The sequence below is a fragment of the Candoia aspera genome, chromosome 1 (genome assembly GCF_035149785.1).
Source record: "Candoia aspera isolate rCanAsp1 chromosome 1, rCanAsp1.hap2, whole genome shotgun sequence".
NCBI classification, from domain to species: Eukaryota; Metazoa; Chordata; class Lepidosauria; order Squamata; family Boidae; genus Candoia; species Candoia aspera.
Window position 1 is genome coordinate 80,338,471 of NC_086153.1, and position 27,342 is coordinate 80,365,812.

Below are 27,342 nucleotides of genomic sequence, written 5' to 3' on the forward strand. Positions count from 1 at the left end.
CAGAGCTGATTATAGACCTGCAAACTGTGGGTCCCTCTGGACACATAGCTCCTCCTTAACTAGTAAATGGAGGCCATGGCCAGGAAAAGCTTTGCACAATTACATGTTATGCACATAGGAGGTTCTGCCCATGGGCACCCATTCCTTGGTCAACCTCCAGCTAAATTATTGTAATTCACTATATGTCAACATCCCCTTGAAGATCATTCAGAACCTTCAACTGATTCAGCAGATAATTATGGGCGTACTGAAATTTGCCCATATAACATCTCTACCATGAAGGATGTATTGTCTGCCAGTCAGTTTCCAGGTTCAAGTAGGTTGTTGCTGTTATTGTCTTACTTGGCTCAGGGTCTGGATATCTCTGAGCTAAATCTGCCTACTTGGTGAGATCAGTGAGAGGAGGCTTGCTGATGGTCCTGCCACCAAGGAATTGCCATCAGCAGGGACCCTGTGGCTGAGCCTGCTTGGTGATGGTTCACTCCTTTGAAATAACTTGGACCATTCCTTCCCAGTTAAAGCTGTGAAAAGAGATGAATAAAGACTGTGCTACCTCTGAATGATGGTGCATCAGGTTGGCTGTAATTTTTTCTGATGAAGGAATTTTGCTGTTAATACTTAATCCTACTTTTGTCAGTACATTGAAGCTACTCAGAGTCTTTGGAAATGGAGCAACATATAAACAGAAGTAAATAAATAAAGTAACATATAATCAGAAGTAAATAAATCTAGATAAAATAAAGGATTCAGAAATTAAATATGAATCTATACTATTTTTAGCACTGTTTTTCTTTTTTCTTTTTTAACGTTTATAAATAATATAGTGGAGATATTAAGCTCAAACATTTATACTTCGTTTTTATATCATAAAAACAACTCAGTGTATTTTGCTTGGTATGGTTTATCTTTTATACATGTTATATTGAGCATTAATTATATAACTTCAGTAATTCTCTGTCCATTTATTGATATTAGTTCTTTGAAAATTCACCTTTGTTTTAAATAAACAAAATAAAATATGTAAAATATGTTGTTCTTTATTTTTTTTTATTCTATTTGAATGAATGTTTAAATAGTATCTAGGTTTGTTTTTAAAAATTGGGGAATTGACTGCTGATCTATGTACCTGTATATCCTCAAGACAAATGTTTCATGCAGCATTACCCACAAAAGGTTTCTGTTAAGAATTGCAATATTAGATGTTTCCTTATAATATTGGCAATTCACATAACTTGTTAAGGGAAGGATCCATATGTTCCATAATTTGTTCTCTCCTTTTAAACCATTATTTAACTCTTTGTGCAATGTTACCATAGAGTCTGGAAGAGAAGTGAGATTGCTTGGAAAGACTTTAGTTTTTTTAAGAGGAATTTAATTTAATCACTTTTCACATTATTATGAGGCACTGTTTTCATCAGCTAATTTGACACAACTTCAGATCTGAATTTTTTAAATTGTAAAACTATTCTGTCAAAAAAGGAATGACACATTTAATGTCTTTGGCACATTAAAGGAAAGGCTGTGTTACTCATCCCACCCAACTCCCACTTCTCTTTTTCGATTATTTTTGCTCTAGGGGTGGTTAGATTTCAGAACAGCAAGTGGTCAACTAGTAAGGATTAGTGGCGGGGAGGCTTTGTTTAATTCAGTTTGTAAGCTGCTTTAGTCAGTGAAATCCCTTAAAACACTGAGATTATATTTTTAATGCTACCGACACACTATCTTGATGTCTCCAGCAGTAGATGGATTTTTAAAGCTTATTTTGAAAGAAGATTATGCACTTGCATATAGTGTGTGCAATACTATGGAATATTATATTTCATGTATATCAATTGCATTCAGCCTAATACTCTAAGATTAGATAGAAGATTTTAACAGATTTGCAAAGGGTTAAATGGTAGTCTTAAAATCTTTAAGAAATTGCAGGCATTGATAGGGGTGAAAACAGGAAGCAGGAATTGTGTAGCCCATCTGAAGCTTTTGAAGCAATTTTGAATGAGACATCTTGTTATTTCAGGATTTATGGGGGTTCTTTCATTATTCATCTGCCTACCCTTTCCCCCCTTTTTATTTCTTTAAGAATTTAACGTTTAATTTATGTTATCTTACACCACCACGCAGCAAGAAAGAATGTATTGAATTCTGAATGCAACGGAGTTGCCAAAGTTAACTTTTTAGCATGGAAATGTTTTGTGAACATAGTGTGGGAATTCACAGGCACCAGAAAATATTATCTTTCCCAATAGACACAAGAACATCCTTACAAATAAATATAATTAGAACTTTGCTTATCCTCTGCCTTCACATTTCTTATCCCTAGATGTTTAACCTTTTTGAGTGAATGACAAATCTCGTATCAAGAAGAAGAAGAAGGAAATCCCAGGAGACCATCCTCTGCAGGAATGTTTGCTTTACAACATAAGGCGGCAGAGTTGGGGCTACCCATCCGTCACAGTGATGAAGCACACCTATTAGCCTTGCTCAGCTGATGACAATCAGACACTCTGTACCTCTGAAACTCAGAAGAAAGACAGGCATGGGGGGACAGCAGCAGTTTTCCTACTCATTGAACCACTGAGCTTCATATGGTTGCACCTGTTTAAAAGTAGCTTTTGCAATTACACAAGCCTTGGAAAGAAAATTGTGCCAACATTCCTCTGAACAGTTGATTTCCTCCTTGATGCCCCTGCTTGTATGGCCTCCTTGTGGTTTGCACACCATAACAGAAGATATTGTTATCTACAAATGGATTTTGAAATTACCTTAGGCCAGGGCTTCTCAAACTGGGGGCCAAAAGCAACTTGATTGGGGAGTGCCCAATATTTTTTTGAAGCTGATCAGGATATGTGGACTTTGTAGTTTTGTAAGAGAGAAATATTTAGGGGTGCACTTGGCTGTGTATGTGATGGTGTGGTTAATCTTGAAAGAGGGGATATTTTTTGTGTGCCTGCAGTGTGACATAATGGTTGTGCATCTACTGTGTCATTTATTGTGTTTGCAGTATAAAGGTACATGTGTGATCAGAACTGATCTTCCTATTTGTTTGAAGAGTTAAATTTGCTAGGATAATTATCCTGCAGAGGTGATTTTGGAGAATTACTGTATTTGCCTTTGAGAAATTAGAACTGTACAATATTTACAGAACGGTCTTTTGGGGTGGGCAGAACTCTGTGGGTTACAGTGGCTTTTGCTCTAGCATTCTGACTCTGCGTCTTTGTATGCCTGTTCTTGGAAAAAAATACTTATTTTTTAGTCTGACCAGTTTGTCTTTGTGTCAGATGGGCATTTTGTGAAGAAGCAATCTCAGTGGCATTGTGTGATGGCACCCACTGCATATTTCTCAAAGTCCCACAGGCTCATAAGCATTGGTATGGAGGTGGCTGTCATTTTAGAATTCAGCTTACAAAGTAGAGTCTTGAATGTTATTTGCATGACTATTGATGTAATAACCCAGGAAGCTTAATTTCTCACTACCTTTATTATTTTTTGTTTATTATTCTCTCTCCCTCATCCTTTAGGACTCCTGTGTTAGTCTTCCCATGTATTCATCACCATGTCATTTGTCTGGACTGTTTTCATCTCTACTGCGTGACCATGTTGAACAATCGCCAGTTTGTCCATGATCCTGTCTTTGGGTACTCACTGCCGTGTGTGGGTAAGTTGTTCACTAGGGCTTTTTTTTTTTCCAAATTACTTTACAAATGGTGGAAGGAAATCACTGGCTTAAGAAACAAATACTCTTCTGTCATGCATTTAAGATAAATTAATACTTTAGAGTAATGATTTGTCTTAGCATTTGCTGCTTTTGATGGACTGCCTGTTGGTGTTGCAAAAAATCTCCTCACTCTGTCTTTCCCATATTGGAACTTAGTTCTAAAAGGTGTTTTTTTATAAGTACATAACTACATTGTTTGGCCTTACATTTCATCATCAAAAAGTGTTAAACTGTAATACTGTAAAAGTGCTAGACTTGGAATGAGAGAGAGAAATGATTACTTTCTTATTCTGAGTCAACAACAGGAAGCTAAACTTCATTTAATAGCTTAATCTTTCCTAGTTAATTCACTTCTGTGTTAAATTCAGGGTGATAACCAAAAGCATTTGTTGGTTTGGGCATCCCTTCTGATTAACTAAGTTCACAGTTCAGAAAAAAACTTTTCAGATGGGCCACTGAAGAAAAATGAAGGAAAATTGTAATTTTTTTACCCATAATAATATGGAGATATCATAGAGTTGTAATGTATGTGCTTTCTACAGGTAGTCCTCAAGTTATAATGGTAATTGGGACTGGAATTTCCATTGCTAAGCAATGCAGTCATAAAGTGCGACCGCATCGCTTAGCAACGGCAATCCCTGCAGTCCCAGTTGCCATCATTAATTGAATCATAGCTGTCATTAGGTGAGGACCTGCTCACAACTTCCTGCCAGCATCCCACAACCAAAGTCAGCGAGGAAGACAGCAGAAAATTGCAAGTTCCGGGTGGCTGGCAAGCAGGCCGGCAGGGAGGCAAGCGGCTGCCTCTAGGTGGGGGAAGGCATGTGGGGGTGCACAGCGCGAGCACAGTGAGGCTTGGGGTGTTTGTTGCTGGGTGGAGGAGGGATGCGCAGGTGTGCAGGGAGGCACCGCGAGGCTTGGGAAGGGTGCGGGGGGGGTGTGCGAGCGGCCAGCTTGCCATTAACTAAGATTTGTAGAGAAATGTAAAACTGAGAGCAAGGCCCACTCCCTCTTTGCACTGAAGATGTTGCCTAGTCTGGCAATGAAACGTCTGCAAGAAAACAACAAGGCTCAGAGAGCACCAAGGACTCCACAGAATGTAAAAGTTTTCTTGGTTTTTTAATGTCATCCAAAGTTCATTGTTCTACACAATTACGACTAATTAATAGTCATGATATCATTTCTTAGAACAATAGCTTTGCTAGTTCTAAGCGTTACTCTGTTTAGTTGTTTTAGCTGAAAACTACTGGTACTTCAGTTCCAGTGAAGCCACCGAAAAGCATACTGGTGTCGGTAGGGTTTGTCCAGAATGTGATGAAGATGATTATCTCTCAGTTGCCTTCAGGCATTCAAAAACCTTCATGCTACCGGAGAGGATGTGGTTTTGCCATTCACACTGTTTAGTTTGCTTAAATGTGCAAATTAGCACTGTTGATTCTGTTGTTGTTTTGACAAATTTATGAGGCATAATGATCATAGACGGCAGTTTCCATTAACATTTGACTTTCTGCTTCCGAATTATCTAGGGACTGTGTTGCTGAAATTAAACAACACAAACACACAGCTTTGATTATATCAATGTGGAGGTCAAAACATCTACATCATACTTTACTGGATGGTTATAACTGTATTTAGGGATAAATAAGACCTGAGTTGGGTTCATATATTTAAAAGAGCTTATCCACTTTTAATTTTTCAAATATATATGAACTAATGCACATTCATAAGTGAAATCTCCATTTTATAATTTTACGATATAATTCACAATTTGAAAAAGTGCACAAAATGATGCATATTAAAGGGGAAGAAGGCTGAAATATCTATTAGGGTAAATATAGACAAACGTTTGATATTTGGCAAAAGAGCTTGCAAAATATATGTGTTAGGAAAAGTGCATACAAAATTAAGAGATAATGCATATGGAAGTTGGTGCAGACTTTTTTCACTAATTCTCTATCCTCCCATATCCTGAAGGAAGAAAAGGTTACAGCAAACTTAAGAATGGAAAAATTGGAAAATGTAGTGGAACTAAACAGATCCATCTATATATCATCAAAGACGCAGAGTCGTTTAAGGATGAAATTTGCAGTGACTAATATATTTCACACCAGTAGCTGTCTTTATAACTCATGTAACTCAACAAAAGGGCCATTGTACACAGACAAGATATAGAAGGTGAACATTCTTTTGACTTCCATCAACATGTAATGTTGAATGTTCCTCCCTCTGCAGTTTCTGACTGTATGTACCTGCCCGTTTTTCCTTCTGCCTTTTGCTCTTCCATTTTTGTCACTTTCTTATAGCCTTCTGTTTGTTTGATTGTGCCTAGGATCAGACCAGTTCTCCATCACTACTACAACTAGAGTTGTTCCTTACAGCTAAAGACAGAAAGAAGTCTTTGTTAGCATCTGTTACATTATCCTTTTAACAGGAAGTGACAAGATTGAACCTGGGATTTCCTATACGCATAGCATATACTTTGTCATAAAGCTATGGTCTTCTCAACACAAAGCAGAAAAATAGGGCTCGCTATATAACGCCCAGTCATTTTAACTGAGAATGCAAATTGAGGTTTGGAACTGGTTAAACAGCATCATTAAGCTACTTAGAGCCCCATAAAAGTGAGATGGGTGGCTATATAAATCAAATAAATAAATAAATTTTAAAATAACTATTCAGGTAGATCTATGGCAGAGTTATGACTCCATTTTGTATTTGGATTGACACTGAATATTTACAAATAGAAGCTGGCTCTGCTATTTGCTTTTTGCTTTTTCTTTAGGAAAAGCACTTCAGATACTCTGACCTTGTATGGTGGTACAGTGATCTATCCTGTTTTTCTTATAGTGTCCTATATTAATGCGATTCTGTGCATAGAGATTTCTGTCACTGCTGACCTCTAAACATCTTTGAAACAATTAATACAGTGCTTAGAAGGACAGACTTGCATAGGCATGAAAGCCAATTTATAGTTATCTCACTGGTAAGAAGGGTACTGAAATTTTCAGCTAAAAATGAGCTTTGTGGAGAGATATGCAGCGTATTTTAATGCAGACTCTACCCCCTTATGCAAAAACAGGATAATAATATGGGATTACAGCCCACAAGGGACTATAAACCTGATGTAAGGTGGAAAAGCCAAGAAAAGAATGGTGGGGCAAGGAATGCAAGCTTTCATTTTGCTACAGGCGTTTGGGGGTGGCAGGGACTTTGCATCCTATTATTCTTGAATGGTAAATCATATTTTTTGACATGCTTCAAAGAGCTCTGAGAAGAAGAAAGCATTCCCATGAAAATTGCAAAATGGAGGGGGAGGGGGTTCTACCTAGAGATATTCATGCCTATATTAATACATAATCCAAGTTACCATTAGTTACTGCTGAAATTGCAACAAAAAAGTAGCAAGGGTAACTACTATTTTAAAGTCTTGTAAGAACACCAGTGAGACTTGATGAAGGCCACATATTTTAGAGCAGTGTGTTTCTCAACCTTAACAGCTTTAAGACATGTGGACTTCAACTCCCAGAATTCCCCAGCCAGTATGACATCCACACATCTTAAAGTTGCCAAGGTTGAGAAACACTGTTTTAGAGGATCTACATGTTAAGATTCCTGTGTGTCTAATTTTGTAGAAGCCAGTTTGAATTATGGCCATTTCCCAAATCATGTGTAGTAGGACTGGCAACAATAATAACAGATGACAACAATGAGAGTGACCAGTTGTGTATAGAGATCCTAAACATTAAAATAACTTCAGTGAGCCAGTTTGGTGTAGCAGTTAAGGCATCAGCCTAGAAACTGGAAGACTGGGAGTTCCAATCCTGCCTTGGGCACAAAGCCAGCTGGGGGACCTTGGGCCAGTCCCTTTCTCTGAGCCCTAGGAAGGAGGCAAGGGCAGACCACTTCTGAAAAACCTTGCCAAGAAAACTGCAGGGACTTGTTCAGGTAGTTGCCAGGAGTCAAAAACTGACTCAAAGATGTGCACTATATTATTTATAAAAATAATAAAGGTAGGATAAAAATAAATAAATAAATAATCAGAAAAGCATACACAGTTTTGAGGAATTTGAATCAAGATAGCTTTACTTGCAAATAATTTATGTTGTCTATAAGCTTTCTAAATATCTCAATAACTAAAAAGTTAAAACTTGTTAACTAAACAAAACTGTTAATTTGCAATGCCTGCACTTTGACAGGTATTCTTAATATGCATGCTAGCACTGGATGTTGCAAATATTGATTGGTGTCTGGGATGTGCATGCATGACTTCATCTTTATTATTTGAGTTGAGAGGGAATACAAAATCAAGAGTGTTGAAAAAAAGGAAAGCAAAACATTCAGAAAACTTGATTTTTTATTTATTTTTTATTGGATAGTGCAGTATGTTTGTTGTTTTGGGTAATGTTTCAGTAAGAATATTTGAACAAGGATGAAGCGTCAAGGTACAACAAGAATCTCAACCACAAACCATTTGCTGAGTAACTTTTGGCCTTTCTCTCTCTCTCTCACACACACACCTGCTTCACAGGATTGTAGTGATGAAATTAAGAGCGATCTCATATATGAACCTCCTTGAGGTTCTAGAGGAAAAGTGGGGAATATATTAATAATATGAGTAAATAAAGGTAGGTTGAGAGTTAGAAATATTGCTAATAACCAAAAGAAGCTGTGCAAAACATTCAAAGGAGATGCTTCACATTACATGAATCAAGCCCCCTCTTTGAATGATTCAAACATTGCAAAGTTTATGCTCCCAGATATCTCTGCATGCACAGATACCAGGAGCAGCAACCATACAATGCTTGCAAAATACACTTTAATGATGCAAAGACAGGGTTTTGATTCATCTCCTACATATTGTGAAGCTCCTCTTTCAAATGCTTTTCATGGCCTTGATGTTTAGTAATAATTGACTGTAATTGCCTCACTGTTGGAGAAGCAATTTCAGAGTTGGAACATTCATTCACATGGTGGTTTGGATATGTCCTATTATCTACCTATCTATCTATCTATTTATCTATCTATCATATTTTTATTACTGCCTATCTCCCCCACTCGGGGGACCCTGGGCGGTTCACAATAAAACAGTATAAAATTCAATAAAATCAGAATAATATCCGTAAATATAAATATAAAATATAAGAAAGTCCAAGTGATGGCAGATCTGATTCCACCCAAAGGGGACAAGACCGGTTCCGGCAGAACTAGGGAACTAAAATCATTTCCATGATTTTAGACCAATCAGTGTAATTTAAGAATTAATACATAATACATAATGCAACTCCTCCTCCCTTCTTGTTGCTTTTTTTTCAATTTGAACAAATTGTATCTGCTGCTATATTACAGTCATGACAATTGTGCCACCAGGTCTTGGCTATATTTATTGAATCATATTTGCCTTGTTGTGGTAAGAGCTGAAGCTCATCTATACTTTGAGTATTATAGATAGGAAATTCCATGAATTTTATGAGCCATTGTAATTCCTGATTTTTAATTGATTGGTTTAATAGGTTATACAGTATTAAACCTATATATTAAACCTATATACAGGATTAAACCTATTATATTAAACCTATTAATATATCAAGAATATTAGTCTCTCATTTAGTGCTGGGGTACACAAGTCTTTATCTGAAGTACTTACTCAGGGTTTCTGTCCCAACCCCTATGGGATTCAGTTTAAAGTTTAAGAAACTTTGGCCAAATGCATTCTTCCCCCATGTTTGTAAAGTGTAGCCCATGTCATGCCAGCAGTCTAAGAACATGGTCCCAGAAACAAATTTTCTCCCATCAACATGGCAGAATGCATAATTTTTAAATCTTATTGGGGTTGTCTTTACCTGAAGTTAAATTTTCAATTCTTGAAGCTGACTTTAATTTGGAATCTTAGGTGGAAGTAAGAAGCATTTCACTTTCATTCAGATTACTCAATTGTTGATTCTTAACTAGGAAACTTTTATGAACAGGAATACTATTCAACTGAGAAAATCATTTCCAGGTATTTTTTTTTCTACAGTCTGTTTTGAATAGACAGACTCCAGGGATTGACAGAACTGTGAACATAGACTTGCAAGTTCTCTATTAATATTCCAAGACTTGCTTTTTGATCTTCTGGTCCCTTGCATGGCATCACTGGTGCATCACAGAACCAATGAAGGATGCTCTCCTTTGACTATGAGTTGGCTTTAATTAAATTTCTGCGTCTGGAAAGTGAAAATCTAATTTTCTTTTTGACATTTTCTATATTACTACTTAGACAAAATTATGAAAATAATTAATCCCTGTGGTTCAGACAGCAGCATTATAATAAGTACAAAAATATTGCATATAAATAATACCACTAATCATCAATCTGATATAATTTATTGATGTAAGTTCTTATTACAAATCTTAAATCAAATTTGTTCTTTAAGTTGCAAATCTGCTGTGCTGCAAAGAAGACATTAGTTCCCTAGGCTATGTTGGAGATATTTGCATATAATGCTAAAGCTTCACCCATTCACAACTCTAATTCATGAACTGGGCTGACATAAGTCCACTTCCCATTCCTTCTCCTGGGCAGTGTGGAGAAGGACTTTATAAACTTCATAGTTGATGTCAGCCCTTCAAGGTAAATCAGCCTTGGAAACCAGTGCCGTGTACTATAGGTCAAGATTACTTTTATTGTAAAGCTACTGTCATGAGTAAGGATGGCGAGCAGGGGGCTCCCATCCAGACTGTCAAGCGCATGCGTAGCACTGAGGAATTGGTCAGCCATTCAAAGAGACACAGATCGGGACCGACTTAACCTTTGGGGTTTATATGTCTGGGTTTTCCCACGCTTCTTCAGTTTGTTAGGATTCCTGTTAAGTACTAGCAATAAATATTAGAGACCAGTTCCTTGTCTCAGTGTGTTTCCTGGTTGTTAGGACAGCTACTGTATAAATAATCTTGCATGTCTGAATGATCCTCTTTCCCTTTATCTCCATGTCAACAAGGGAGAGGTTTGTTTGAGACATTTACTTACATTAATTCTTGCCCCAGACTCAGGCCCCTTTTATGTGACTGCTGCCCTGGTAGCAGCTCTTCTTCCTGTCCTTCAAGGCCATTCCGTATGCCCTTTACAGTTAACCTGAATATTTGCTTGCGGTGTTTCCCAAACTAGGTATTCTGAAATTGGGTTGTTAAACAAATCAGAGTTTGTTATAAACAATTATCCCCAGTCCTGACAAGATAACTCGTTCATATATAGGAAAGCTTAAGTTGAATGCTGTTCCTGGCCCACGGGTAGACGAAAGAAAGAAGAAACCCCACGACTACAGTGCTGTGGTTGAAGAAGATAGCAACGGGGTGGCAGAAAGAGCAGTCTGGCCGAGGTTACACTTTCAGTCTAGAGGGGCAGAGAGTCATGCGGATTCCTCCTAGATCTGATCCTGCATCTCTCTTTGGAGAAGGAATCGTCCTGGGTAGGCAAGACACAAAGAAAATAGACAAAGGCTCAGATGTCTGGGCCAGTAAAATAGGCCAAGATTCTGAGTACACAGACAGAAGAGATACAGGAACTCTATAGGCGGCGCTGGCCCTAGACTAGCTGCCAGCAGCTGGGTGAATTAAGTGATTGGCACTCTGACCCAAGGGGGAAAGTTACATTCTTTTAAAAAAATTGAATCTTTTTTTTACTTGACACTTGGCACCCAGTTTAACTTGGCACTTTAGGCAATCATTTACAGTAATTTGCCTATATGAGTGGGCCATCCTGTGTGTATGTCCAGTAATTTCACCCCTTCCAGGTACCCAGCCTGGCGAGCTCCAAGGGGCAGTGTGCCTCCTGGGCCCAGCTGATGCTCAATACTCCCAGGGAACCGTTGCCTTTCTCCTAGGAAGCCTGGTCCCTTTGTCTCACCTTCATCCTGTTATTCTCCAAGAGGGTGTGGTGCCAGCGCTATTTTAAGCTCAGGGGCTGTAACGCTGGGTCAGGATCAGGGACTGAGCTGCAGGCTCTGTAGACATGGAGCGGTTTGGCTCCCCTTCTGCCTCCAATCTGACTCAGGGCTGTCGGGCAAGACAGTAATCCCAGACTCAATGCCGTCATTCTTGAATCCTCAGAGGACATGGGCAGTTATGGCAATAGCTCAAATCCATGGTTAGCATTACCTGGAACATTTAAAACAGAGAGGAATTTGTATTCCTTGCTTAAACACTTTTTAGTACTTAATTCATCCTGAGAGTTAAAATACAGAAGGGAGAATCACCATTTTTTTGCAACATCTTTTTTCCATAGGGATTTTCCTGCATTTTATGGGTAGACAGGACTGAGAAAACCGGCTGGCCCAAACTCAGCCTGAAATTGTTTGATCCTAATTCAACCCCTTAACCACTTCATCACACAAACATACCCCATAATACAAGCAGGATCAAACCTGGTCAGTACTTAGATAAGGAGCTACCAAGAGAACCTTAGGCCATAGGCTAGACTGAGAAGTTCAAAAAAAAAACAAACCCAAAAAAGGAAGAGCAAATTGTTTCCATACTTCTTTAAAGAAAATCACATGAACGTGCTTGTTTAGCCAACAGGAGTTGAGTTCAACTTGCAGGAGCTGTTTATAAAGAGTAGGAGTGGTTCAGATCAGGATCACATTGAAAAACCTATGAAAAGGATGAGGACCCCATGCAGATGTTTCCCTGCTGTGGCCCTACAGGAGAAATACTTACGTTATGCATGCATGAGATAAACATTTTAATATAAATGGCACATAAGAAGACTAATCACCCAAGTTTAAGCTTCCAAGGGATGTTTCTGAAATGGAGCAGTCGATGAACAACTAAAATACATATTGCTCTCTTTTCTGCTGGAACCCAAATGCTGTCTGGTAGATGTGGCACCCAGAAGATAAATGTATATGAATTTAGATGTTTTAAATTAAAAATGTTTTCGACAATACAAAGGAAGTACATTTGGAATACATTTATTGGCAAGGATATTATGGATTGAAATATAAGACAGAGAGAAATTGATAGCCACCAGCCATAGACTGGGGAATGTTGTCCATCATGAAATCCCACATAGGTGTCCATGAGAGAAATACTAGTTATGTTCATCTTTACAATTTGGATTCAATTATAATCCCAGATTGTTCTCAGATAGCCAACAACAGCTCAGTCTTGAAGGGAAAGGGAAATTCACTTCATTAAGTGAATTTGATGCCTTTATAGGGCATGTAGCAGCATACCCAAAGAATAATTTCCTGGGGAGAGATGCCTAAAAGTTACTCATCACCCTGAAACGAGTTCCCTGTTGTATTAGTTCATACATAAAGTGCAGTATAATATAATAATTACTTCATCAGATCTCTATCAAGTCCAATACTAATTTTCAATGATGGCCAGCCAACACCTTTCTAAGTTTAAAAAGCAAGGAGTATTTGCATTTCCACTTCATATATTTCATTAACTCCTTAAATTCTGATATAACAGAATTGTGAATTAAGCTTCAGGTTTAACTACTGTATGAACCAATGTGAAGCACCCATTCAGTGTTTGATTTCTGTTGTGCATATACTGTTGACTAAAGGACTGTAATGGAGAGAAATTCCTCGGCTCCTCCGTTAAATCTTTGGCACAAAGATTTTGTTTTTCATAATCCTTTGCCCCCTAGTAATATAAAGCTCAAGAAAAGATGGATATCTCACAGGTGCACTTTGTAATATGCTAGCGGGGAAACAGAATTTGCCAGAGATACTGAAATATAATTTTAAAGTAAGCAATCATTTTTTAAAGGAGGGGGCAGAATCCTCTTTGATTATATATTTAACTCCTTGGAGCTATTCCAGAGTCATGGGAAACAGCATGCATTTTGAAAAGGTATCTAATAATTTATTTGCTAAATACCAGCTGTATGAAAAGCATTTGTTCTATTTGCCATCCTTAGGTAAAGGTAAAGGTTTCCCTTGACGTAAAGTCCAGTCGTGTCTGACTCTAGGGGGCGGTGCTCATCTCCGTTTCTAAGCCTTGGAGCCGGCGTTGTCCCTAAGGACCCGTCCGTGGTCATGTGGCCGGCATGACTCATGGAACGCCGTTACCTTCCCGCCGAAGCGGTACCAATTGATCTACTCACATTTGCATGTTTTCGAACTGCTTGGTGTGCAGGAGCTGGGACGAGCAACGGGAGCTCACCCCGCCGCGCGGTTTCGAACCGCCGACCTTCCGATCGGCAGCTCAGCGGTTTAACCGGCAGCGCCACCGCGTCCCTGCCATCCTTAGACAATAAAATTTAAAAAGAATAAGGCAGATAAACAATTGTCAGATCCATGAGGCACAACAGATTCAAAAGTAATGTTAAACTTGCGAAGTGGCAGGTTTACTGAAACAAAAAAATAACAGAAAAAAAATGTATGCACATACCAAGTTCAGTAAAATTTTAGTGTTTTCAAAACAGTTACCATTGGAAACTGGCTACTGGAAATCTCTCCCATCAACCACTCTGGCTGTAGTGGTGGTAATAGGTAGTATCTGCAAATTATTAAGAGTGATCTCCACAACCATAAGAGCTAGGAACATCATTACGTTAAAACTGAAACATGCAATTTTCAAGATTTTGAGTCCACTATGTATTGGATAACTAAATAATCATGCATTAGAGGTAGTCCTCACTTAACTATCCTAATTGGGACCAGCAACTCTGCTGCTAAGCAAAGCGATTGCTAAGTGGGAAGTCACATGACCGTGACTGTGCTTTCCAGTTGGAAAGAGACAAGGCTACTCAGTTTGACTCCTTCGGCTTTTGTTTGCCTCCTTACCACTTCCCCAACCTTTGAAATGCTCGAGTGCCTGCTTACTGTTTTCTACACATCAAAAGCAATGTGATCACACTGCAGCCCAGGGTTGAGAGCCATGGGCACACTACACAAACAGCTTACTCTCTTGAAATCCCTTTCTCTCCAATCTCTCTGCTCTGGGGCGGGGGGGGGGGTGAGAGAAGGATCAGGCAAAGTAGAGAGTACCTACAGAAATCGCTTGCCTTTTTTGTCCCCCCCCCCCGCACCACCACAGAGCAGAGAGATTGGAGAGGAAAAGATTTCAAGAGAGTACTGTAAGCTGTTTATGTAGTGCACCCACAGCTCCCAGCCCCAGGATGCCAGCACAATCTCATTGCTCTCAGTGTGTAGAAGAGCAAACAGCTTATTCTCTTACAAACCTTTTCTCTCCAATCTCTCGGCTCTGAAAGGGGGAAAAAAAGAAAAAAACACAGGTCAGGCACAGGGTGGTGCATATTGACTGTAATGGCGATCACATGACTGAGGGACACTGCAAAGGTCAGGAATGAGCTGTAAAATTATTTTTTAAGCACTGTTGTAACTATGAATGGTCACTGAACAAATGGTCAGTAAGTGAGGACTACCTGTATTTTGTTCAGATGCATTCATAGAATCAAGCAAAAATTGTATACTGAGAATAAAATAATAATTATTTGATTCATATATAATGCTAGGTTAAAATTTGGCTTTCCATAACTGGGCTCTTAGGCTTACTCTCCAGTCTTCTCCCTTTCCTGGGAAATAATTTGCCATAACAATGGCTTCTTCTTGGCCTTTATATTGTATGTATTATATGATAATAGTTTTGAAATTATGTCTTTTTTGTGTTTAAAAATATATGAAATTTTGAAGCAGTTTGGTATGTGATATGTGTCACTCTAGAAGAGATTTTGGAGGCCTATTAGGAGATACAGTTTACAAGGAACAGATTTGTTTTGCTTTCTTTAAAAAATTAAGCTCATATTGATTCTGTACCATTTCTGCATCAGTTTACATTTTTCAAATATGCATGAAAATTCATACACAACTTTAAAAAACATGTTCCTCTGATGTACAATATACATTTTTGCAAGCATTCTTCTGTACTCTGTGTGTTTTTGTACAAATGTTTTCTTTTTTTAATTAAGCTTTATTAATTTTCAAGACATAATTAAAACACAAAATACAGAATATAGAACAGATAGAATACAAGTCTAAAAAAGAAACAAGAAAAACTAAAAGTGCAAGAATAGCAGAAAGACAAAAGACAGGTAACTTCCAATCTTCTCCAACACAGATATAAAAGCACATAAAAGTTAATCTCTTGCTATTAATTAAACATTTAGTAACATTATCTCTCTAAAATCAAACCATTTAATCATCAAAACCCCAAATCAGAACTTCATTTTTTTCTATTACAAGCAAATAGTCCAAAAGCAGCTTCCAAACAGAAGCAAATCCAGTTACAGTATTTTCTCTTATCAATGCTGTCAGTTTAGCCATTTGTGCCAGTTCCGTTCACTTAATCATCCAATCCTCCATTGAGGGAATTTGTGCAGCCTTCCATCTTTGAGCATTTAAGAGTCTTGCTGCTGTCATCATATATAAGAAGAGACTTCCATGTTGCTTCTCAAGTTGTTGGTCCATCAAACCCAAGAGAAACAGCTCCGGTTTCAGTTGTAAGTCCGCTTTGAGAATCTTTTGCTTAATAATACGTACTTGATTCCAGAATTTCTTAGCTTTTCCACGAGTCCACCATTGATGACAGAAAGTTCCTTCCCCCTGTAAACATTTCCAACAAACATCTGATACCCCATTATACACTTTGGACAGCTTATCAGGAGTTAAATACCAATGGTACATCATTTTATAAAAATTCTCTTTCAAATTATATTGCAAAGTAAATTTCATATCTTTGTTCCACATATTCTTCTACTGTTCAAGCATAATATTGTACCCAAAATTCTTAGCCTATTTAATCATACAGTCTTTAACATATTCATCTTCTAAATTCAATTGCAACAACATTTTATACATTTTCTTAATAAGATGCTCATCGTTTGTACAAAATTCCATTTCAAATTGTGTTTTTTCATGAACAAAACAACATACTGTACCTTCTTATCCAAATTAAACCATTCTGACAGTCGTGCAGAATTAAACCGGTGACAAATATGACCTTCCAATTCTAGTTGTTCCCTTGTTTTAAGTTGAGGCATTCCTTCTTCAAAATTCAGCAGATCTTCATATTTCAACCAGCTTGGTTTGCCTGCCCTCTCTTCTAAAAAAGCTTCTTGAGGGGACAACCACATAGGTACATGAGGAGACAATATGGGTTTATATTTATTCCAAACCCTCAGTATGGCATGCCTAACAAAATTATTTTTAAAATCTTTATTATCTTTAACTTTATCATACCACAAGTAGGTGTGCCACCCAAATTGGAGATCATGTCCTTCTAGTTCCAATAATTTATTGTCCTTTAACGTCACCCAGTCCTTCATCCACAGCAAACAACAGGCAACAAAATACAATTTCAAGTCTGGCAGATAAAGAGTAAAGGTGACAAAAGACACCCTTGCCTTGTTCCTTTCTGTATATGACAAGGCTCAATTAAATAGCCAATTACAATAATATGTGCTTTTTAAGGCACATACAGTAAATTGATTTAATTCCTTTAATGCAATTATCTCCAAAGTCCATATTTTCCAAAACTTTGAACATAAAAGTCCAGTTCAAACTGTCAAAGGCCTTCTCTGCATCGAAAAAGATGAGAGCTGCTTGCTGTTCATTATGATATTGTAGATATTCTATAATGTCCAAAACTATTCTCACATTGTCTCTTAATTGCCTTTTGGGTAGAAACCCACATTGATCTTGGTGAATAAAGTCCTGTAAAATTTTTTTCATTCTTTCAGCCAATATTGAAGCAAATATTTTATAATCATTGTTCAACAGTGAAATTGGTCTATAATTCTTAGAGTAATATCTTGGCCTTCTTTTGGTAAAAGTGCAATATTGGCTTCTTTCCAAGAGACAGGGATTGCAGAGCCTTGAAAAATAGAATTCATCAATCTTTGAAAGGGTTGAAGAAGCTGATCCTCAAAGCACCTATAATACACCACTGACAAACCATCTGGACCTGGTGTATTCCCCAGTTTGGTTCTTTTTATAGCTTCCACTATTTCAAAAGTAATTATAGGATTGTTCATTAATAATTTCTCTGATTGTGAGAGTTTTAGTAATTTTTGTTTCTCCAAATACTCATCTATCTTTTCCAAAGAAACTTCTTGCCTTTTATACAAATTGGAAAAAAAAGTTGTGAAACTATTTCTTAATTCCTTCATTATCCATTAATTCAATATTTCCTTCTTGATTTTTTAATATCATTTTCTTTTCTCTTTCCTTCCTTAATGTATAGGCCAACCATCTTCCAGGTTTATTCGCAAACTCAAAATGTCTCTGTTCAGCCTAATTCAATTTTGTCTCAATTTCCCTCACAGTCAACATAGATAATTGTTGGTGTAATAATTTAAGTTGGTGTAAAATACCAATATCCACTGGGTTTTTCTATAACTCAATTTCTTTTACTTTAATTTGATCCAAGATAGTTTGCATTTTTTGTTGACACTTCTTTTTTATATTACAGTTGTAGTAAATAAGGTGACCTCTCATAACTGCCTTTCTGGTGTCCCAAACAGTTTTTAGGTCAGTCCCTTTGTCCAAATTGATGTCAAAAAAATCTTTTAAATTCCTCTTGCAATCAGCCAAAATGTTTTCTCTTTGTAAAATAGCTTCATTCAATTTCCATTGAAAAGCTGTAGAAGATCTCTTTATTTTCAAACTTACTGGATTGTGATTGGAGAAAGTCTTTGGTAAAATATCAACCTTGCAAATTTTATTAGCTAAATTATTTGAAATCCATATCATGTCAATTCTTGAAAAGGATTTATATCTTTCTGAGTAAAAGGTATATTCCCTTGCCAAACCATTTTTGTATCGCCAGGAATCTACTAATGCCAAATTGTCTATCATGTCAAAAAAAGACTGTGGGAGTCTTCCTTGTTTAAGCTTAATTTCCTTTTCAGATCTCCTGTCCAACTGTGGGGAGGTTGCACCATTCCAATCTCCTAGTAGAAACCAGCTTTGAAGTGAAAAAGATGACAATTCATTCAGAAGATGTCTAAAAAATCTACTTTTATCCTCATTAGGTACATATAGCCCCACAACAATAGATTTAAGTCCATTAAGCTCAACTTCCACTGCTCCATATCTGCCATGTTCATCAGAAAGCAATAAATGTGGTTTCAATTGTGGTTTAACATATATTATAAGTCCATTTATCTTCTTCAAACCTGCTGAAATAAATTCCTTTCCCAAGTTTTTATTCATCAAATATTTAATATCTTTTTTCCTTATATGAGTCTCCTGTAAGCATATCACATCATGGTTTAATTTCTTCAAATAATGAAAAAAAAATTCTTTTGTGCAGGGCATTTGCCCTGTTCACATTCCAAGTAAGGTAAGTGCAAGCCATAATTAAGCAGACATCTGATCAAAGTCCTTAGATGTAGTGCCCATGTCTACATCTTGTAGAGTAGATTCTTGGGGTCTAGTTCCAGGTGCAGGTTTCTCATCTACACCCCGATCCAAATTAGATCTGTATCTAGCAAGAAAGTCCTTGGCCTTATGGATGGAGGTCAATCTGAATCTTTGCTGTTGGAACATAAAACTTACACCTTCCAATCTTTCCCATCAAAAAACAATTTTATTCTTTTTCAAAATCTCTGTTAAAAAAGCATAATCTTTTCTCTTCCTCAAAATCCTTACAGAAACCTCTTTCAAAACAATTATATCCACGTTGTCAATATTTAATCTTGATTCAAAGTGAGTTTATAAACCCTGGTCTCTTGTTTTCCTTCTAGCAAAATGAACCAAAACATCTCTTGGTTTATTATTTACAGCTGCATATCTTGAGTTGATGTGAAAAACTTTATCTAATTCATCCTCCATTTTGTTTTCCTCCCAATCCAATAATTTTGCCAAGGCCTGTAGGATTTTTTCAACAATATTCTCCCCTTTCACCTCAGGACTTCCTGTCAGTCTCAGACAAAAATCCATGTCCCTAAGTTCTAACAGAGCCATTTTATCAAGCTCTTTTTCTCTCTCTTGCTCAGTATTATCCATCTTAGTTTCTAGCACCTCCACTCAATCTGTTACTTGTTTCTACCTATCCAGCAGTTTTTTCCATTTGATGTTCAATCTTTTTCTCAAAGTCAGAATATTTACTTTCCATTGTTTTCTCAAAGTCAGAATATCTATTTTCCATTTTCTTCTCAAAGGCATCGAAAGATTGTTTAAAGGTATTAGAAATTTCATCAATCATATTTCTCATCATTTCCCCATCATCAGAACCACGACTAGGTGGTCTCCTAGAAGCCATGATTAGTTCCCTCTGGTGGTTAAAATTAGCCACAACAACCAAACCTTGAAGTCACTGGAAATGTACTAGAGACTGAGATCATTCAAAAGTGAAAGTCCTGCCACTAGAGGTGTTTATGGGAAGTATCCAATTAACTTATTAAGAAAAGAACAACAACACTCACTTTCTCACAATAGCCATGAAAGTTCTGATTCTAACAGGATAGATTCATTAAATCCCAAAAGGAAACAGTAAAAATACCACCAATTAAATCCCAAAAAATATATAGTCCTTTGCTTCTATAAAATAGATCCACAGTTCAGCTTTCAGTTCTTTTTGCCCAAAACGTAGAATACAAAACCAAGTTCAAACGCTCAACAATTAAGTTTCAAAAATAATGTAAAAGTTACCAAGAGAAATCTCATCTCAGTGTTGTAAAAAGCCTCTTTAAAACAAAGAAAAGGCAAGTAAATTGGTGCATTAAGAAGTGAGGTGGTCAGTTTTAGAGTCTGTTTAAATGGCTGCAGTGTGGCTTCGGAAAGGATGACAATCCCGCCTCCCAGCTGATCACTCACCGCTCAATCTATAAACTCCGTTTACGATCTTCTGGCTATGATCGCCCATCCAGAGAATACAGGGGGTAATTCCTAGGGTTCTCCTTTATCCAGGGAACACTTTTGGGCTCCAGCGAATCCTGCCCAAGCCCTAAAATGCTGTGCTGCCAGGTCTACTTGCAAAGCTAATTCGCAAAGAGACGCTGTTCAAAACGCCATTCCCATCAGAAGCCTGTACCAATGTTTTTTTCTTAAAGAACTTCATTGCAAAATTTGGAGAAAAGTGAAAATGGAACGAATTGTTCTCCAGTTCACATATTAGTTTGGGACAGTTTATATCAAAATGTGAACCAAATTAATTCCATCCTTTTCCCTGTAACTAGGCAAACTGCTTGTGAAGTGTAATCCTATTAAAAGATCCTACCTCAGTAATTAATGCAGAACTGTAAGTTATAAACCCACAGACTTTATCCATTGAATGTGAGAAGTTGTTACTAATTTTAAACACTATTCTCTGTGTTCCATTACTTAGAACCCTAGTTAAATACAAAGCAAGTTTGGAATTAGGCCTTTAAACCTAACATTTTTGTCAAGTCAAGTGGAAGAGCCATGAAATGAAGTATTAGAAAGTGAGTTAGACAAAAGAATTCTGGAGAACCAGCAAGAGAAAAAGAGAACATTTTTTCTTGGACAGTAAGAATTAGGAACTAGGACAAAAGTCAAATTGAAATGACCAAGTATAAGTAGTAAGGCAGTAAGTAAAAATGAGTTTGTAATTTGAGAACATTGGAGTTGGTTGGGATATCCAATCTGAAATCTCCACTTAACCATGACGCTCAGTGGATGACTTAAAATCAGTCATTCTCTCTACCTGACATAATTGACAGGATTGTTATGAAGATAGTATTTTGTGCGTTAGCTTCAGTTCCCTGAGGACAGGTATGATAACATTAAAATAAAATCCTGATTTATTCTAATTATGGTTATGGAGTGGTGTAACAAATATGATAAAGCTGTTTTTATTTATACCAAATAAAAACCAATCTAACAAGCAATGTATGAAGTGTATATGGATGTGGTAGAAGCAACAAGACGTATAGAGGGATATAGGGAATGTTGCTGTTATAAACACATTTTAGCCATGTTTCCTTCTTCTTATCTCAGGCTTTTGGTGTAGTATTTCTTACTAACTATTGGGTAACGCTGAAAAGAGAATTGAGATATGTCTTTATGTAAATGAAATATTTCCAATAGATTAGATGTGTGTGTGTGCCTTTGAGTCAGGTTTTGACTCCTGGCAACTGCCTGGACTAGTCCTTGTGGTTTTCCTGGCAACATTTTTCAGAAGTGGTTTGCCATTGCCTGCTTCCTAGGGCTGAGAGAGAGGGACTGGCCCAAGGACACCTAGCTGGCTTTGTGCCCAAGGCAGGACTGTGTCATATATTGGGGCAGGGAGATCATTCCAGAGAGCAGGGGCAACCACAGAAAAGGCACACTTCCCAGGCCCCATAAGATGACAAGACTTAAAAGAAGCAACCTGGAGCATGCCTTCTCTGTGGGAACATGTTGGGCAGGTAGATGTTCTTGGGAAAAGGCATTCCTCAAGCAACTTGATCCTATGCCTTGATTAAAGGTAATCACCAGCACCTTGAATTGCATCCAGAAGCCTATCAGGAGCCAGTGCAGCTCACAGAGTAGTGGTGGTACATGGGCATAACAAGATGCACCCATAACTACCTGTGCTGCTGCATTCTGGACCAACTGAAGCTTCTAGATGGTTTTCAGGGGCAGCCCCGTGTAGAGCGCATTGCAACAGTCCAGTTTTCCCTAACTCCAGTCCATTTTGCCCAGATTGGCAGCTAGTGCAGTGAAATGGAATTGTCCTAGTGCCCCAGTGCCATCTTCTTTATAGTCTTAGAATACATGTCTTGATTATATGCCAGATCTCACTGTATTTTGACAGTTAAGATTGACTTACTGACAACCCCATTAATTTAGTTGAAAGGATAGGCATTTCAGTATTGATTTTTCTAAGAATGCAGGTATAGGAGTGGCAGGTTGCAAAATATCATCATGTCCAATTTTCAGCTCTTTGGAATCAACAGTCATTCCAAATTTATTAGCTTTACCCATTATTAGGGGATAAAACTCAATTAGCACTTCAGGTCTATAGTATGAAAAGAAATTTCCCCAAGGAATAAATGTGTTGCTGAATAAAACTCATAGGCAGTTATATCCTGTCTTTAACCGCTGTGTGAAAGCTTTAGGCATATTTAAATAATACAAAGAGAATTTGTTGGCACTTCACATTTTTCAACAAGTCAATATACAAAGACACAGCTGTCCTTTGGAAATTTGGCCAGTGCTGATGAGCTATTTTTCTCATAAATCATTTCTCAACAAACAGTTATACTGAATATACTGGAAAAATGCAGCACCTGGAAAGGCAATGTTTGTAAAGGGATATTAGCTGTTTCAGATCAAACTGTCAATTATTCCAGTTTGTGCCATGAAGAGTCCACATCTTTAGGTATGCTGCTACTAGCTAATTTTCTCCCATTCTTACAGATGTTTCCTGTCTTTTACTCCTTTACTCCTATACAGGGTTTATAGCTCTGCTGTACCTGTTGTGTCTCATCTTCACTGAGAGAGCCAGTATGATGTGGTGGCCAAGGTAAACTAGGAACTGGGGAGATCTTGCTTCTACTATAAATAGGGCTTGCATTTTACATTTGGCATTTGCTGGAATTCTTCTTGATGGCTTCCTAGTTCTTACAGTTCTTACAACTTACTAATCAAACTGCTGTGTCCATGAATTGCTTCCTGCAAGGCTTCAGGTATTGGCTGAGAAAAGCCTGACCTAAGAGATGCTCACCTGTTAGTCAAACTGAATGGGAGCCTAGCCTTATACGGTCGTTCTAGGTAGATCCATGCCCATGGCAGAGGGGGAGACTCTGTGTCAAACCTCCACACTTTTAAGACACCATCTGCATATGAAGGTCATACCCAGATACAGCAGGTCAAATATTGGAATGGAATGGAATGGAATGGAATGGAATGGAATGGAATACAGTACAGTACAGTACAATACAATACAATACAATACAGTACAGTACAGTACAATACAATACAATACAATACAGTACAATACAGTACAGTACAGTACAGTACAATACAATACAATACAATACAATACAATACAATTCAATACAGTACAGTACAATTCAATACAATTCAATACAATTCAATTCAATACAATACAATACAATACAATTCAATTCAATTCAATTCAATTCAATTCAATTCAATTCAATTCAATTCAATTCAATTCAATTCAATACAATACAATACAATACAATTCAATACAATTCAATGCAATGCAATGCAATACAATACAATACAATACAAGCCAAGTATGATTAATGATAATACATATGCAGATTGCAGATGAGACCTGAGCATATGGATGATAGCTGTACATGAGGAAATTCATGGCCAGAAGACCATGTTCATATTTTCTCTACTGCTCTTTCAGGTTTGTACAGAATGAATACTTGCTTATGGTTTTCTCATTAGAGTACACTTTAGAGTAAGTCCACGTTTCTTTATGCAGAATACATAAAGCTGTTCTGACATTTACTAGTGATCATATTCAACTTTCCCATTTGGTTAGGGAAGTATACTGCCAGCAAAGGCAGTGCTATTCCTTGTTGTTATGCTAAAAGTCAAGTCAGCTGTCATACACTTCTTGTGTTTACGCTGCAGGGAGACAACCATTTTTAAATATGAGATACACTAAATTGAGTGTGATTGCTACTAGACAGATGTACTATTTTCATTCTTGGGATACTTTTATACTTACTAATTACTTTAGAATTCAAACAAACACAAAGCAGAAAGAAAGCATTGAAACAAAACATTGAATGTATTATGTAGAATCTCTGACAAAACATTGGTTTTCAGGGGTTCAAGTCTCAATAACCTGTTTCTGAGTATAGGTGTATTAATCTTATAGAGAAAGCTGGACTACTGAATAAACCCCCAAGCCGTGTCTTGAAATTTATAAGCAGTTGGCTAAGAATCTTAAATTGGTTTAATTCTTTTAAAGTTAGATCAAGAAAGGTTTGAAAATGTGGCTTTGTGTCTGCTCAACTGACCTTTTGGGGAAAGTCATCATTTCATAAGAAAAACCATGGAAATTCAGACTTTTGATGATACTTTCAAAAGCTGTCTTCAGTTCAGAAGATCATCTGATGTCGCTACTGTAGTTAGGGCAAAGTCCTAATCTTTTTCAGTCATATCTTCCCAGTAGTTTCCCCACTATCACACCCCCATGTTCAACAACAGCATTATTTGACCAACTGAAAGAATGCTTAAAGAGTCATGCTACATAGTTTAGTGACAGAGAGAGAGAGAGAATTTACGTTTAGCAAATTCAGTGAAGTTGGCTGAATCATTTCCAAATTTAAAAAAGGAAAGAATATATATTTTGTGTATCTGCCAAATGCATACAAATGGTCTTTATTAGGTTGAAGGTTTATAGCCGTCTCCAGATTAGGTGAGATTTCCATTTCTAATCCATGTAAAACATTCACATGAAAATGCTCACTGTGAATAACATCAACATTAAATTCTGCCTTGTAGGATTTCTTTTTAAGTTTATTGTGAAAAGCAGGGATGGGGAAAAAACTTACATTCTGTGAATGAAGGTAATTACAGATTTGCATTATTCTTTTTGAATTTATCTGGAAAGATAGGTATGGTAAAGACTTCCCCAAGTCAAGTTGAACTCCTCCTGATGGAGGAGCATGTCTGTGTAGTTTTCTTGGCATCAGTGTGGAAGTGGTTGGCCCTTGCCTTTCCCTAGGACACTTTTTCCATTTCCTAATCTCATTTATAGCTCTGGAATTTCCAAAAGGTCTCCCCTCCAAGAACCAGATCTGACCTTGCTTAGCTGTTTTGAATGAACATAGATCAATATGCACTACCACCTGAGCTGGATAAAAAGTAAAAATGGCACTCCTGATGTCAGGCACAAGAGCCGGTGGTGTGTGAGTTCTAGTCCTGCCTTAGGCATGAAGCCAGCTGGGTGACTTTCAGCCAGTTACTCTCTCTCAACCATAGAAAGAAGGCAAGGGCAACCCTCTCCAGAAAATGTTGCCAGGAAAACTGCAGGGACTTGACTTCAAGACTGACTTGAAGACACACACACACAATCCCAGGAACACTCCTGTTCTCCCTGTCAAAAAGGAGACTGGATAACAGAAAGAACGATGTTGTAGATGAAGACAGTGGGAATGAGGGATTCCATTATTCCCCATGGGAAAAGAATCCCCATTATGAATCTGTAGTTTTAAAAAATTATAGACATATCACTTCGTTTCTAGCACATGTCATCTTTACACGTCATCATCTATAAATCTGTTTTATTCTCTTTCCTCGTGAATTTATGATGTTTAAAAATCTGATGAAAATTCACATTTTAAAATACATATTTCTCAAAAATATACACATTTTTGAGCCAGACAGGAATTTCTTGAAAACATAAGAAATACAAAAACTAGTGGATAACTAAATTCTGGCCCATAGAAGTGTTGATTAGGTGAACACCTCAAGCATTTCTGACTTTGGATGATTAGTGCTTTTCACCAGCATCCTGGAATTTATGCTTATCAAATATTAGTTAATACTGTTGGGATTTTTTTTCTGCTCTTGGCTACCATGGTAATTAAGTACTTCCTTAAGCATCGGCCGGGTGAAGAGGTCTAATTTAATTGTCCTCAGTTTAGGTGTTAATAGTTGCATTGCCTGAGGGGAAGGCAGCTTGCAGGACTTTTGTTTAGTTTTTTTAGCCTTGCAGCCGAGTAAGCAGCCTGGTGCTCTCTGAGAGCGTGTGTGAATGCACAAGCCTGTAAATATGTTTTTGTGCTTTCTGTAAATAAATTCATTTTCATTTTTATGCCTGGTGTGTGATTTTTCTGATCTCTCCAGGCCAAATGCTTTCCAGCACTCTGCAAGAAATACCATGACTCAAAACCAGGGTTTCCCAACCAGATGTCTTCCAGATGTAGTCAATCACATGAGGAAAATATCAGATTGGGGAAGTGCTCCAAGGTTTTGAAACCAATTTATGTGTGGCTGCTGATTTTAATAATGAAAACACTTTTACAGACTTTACCATAAAGCATATTTGTGAACATTTTTACTGTTTTGAGGGATGAATGAGGGAAACAAACTGGTAAATGCAATGTGAGGTATCTTCTAGCTGCTATGTTAGCAATGAGGTCATGTTGGAGAAATAAGCCCTGTGTGAGATGTTGGAGAAGGAAAACAATATATTTCGTTCTAGCTGCCATGCCTAAGCTATGTATACATAACATGGATTAGGTGTAGTAATTCCTAAGAATAGATTGTCGGTGGCTCCAGTAAAGCTGTTCTGGTTTTGTTTTATGTGACTTATAATTTGACTCTGGTCCTGCACAAATCTGTTCAGATGAATAAGCATTGGAATATGCATTGATGTGTATAGATAGGCATCATTGTGGAAGAGATGGAATGCCATGGAATATGGTAGATTTTAGTGAAGTTGCAAATATCTGATAAAGATATGAGAAGGAATCCCAGTAAGAAACAAAGCCAAAGTTTTCTCTGCCTTTTCTTAACAACTGTTATCATTTCTTAACACGCTGTTAATTTATTTCGTTCCCAATCGTCATTCAAGAGCATCACCAAATTTCATTAAGTTCTGCTATTTTGCACAGTAAATAGCCATGAAAATGCCATGCTACTTAGTACAAATCCTTCGTCCCCTGCTAACACCTTCTATTACAACCATCTAATTACCGTGTTCAGCAGTAACCTTTTGGGACTTCTGTCGGT

General features: G+C 37.4%; 1 protein-coding gene across 2 annotated transcripts in view; it reads left to right on the forward strand.

Annotated features, from left to right (window-relative positions):
* The window catches only part of PRKN (parkin RBR E3 ubiquitin protein ligase), a 783,657-nt gene that overhangs the window by 561,642 nt on the left and 194,673 nt on the right, over positions 1–27,342 (forward strand). For both annotated transcript variants that reach the window (XM_063307777.1, XM_063307772.1), the window contains exon 7: positions 3,519–3,655. In XM_063307777.1, the coding sequence (XP_063163847.1) occupies positions 3,519–3,655 (137 nt within the window). The remainder of the gene's footprint in view (positions 1–3,518; positions 3,656–27,342) is intronic.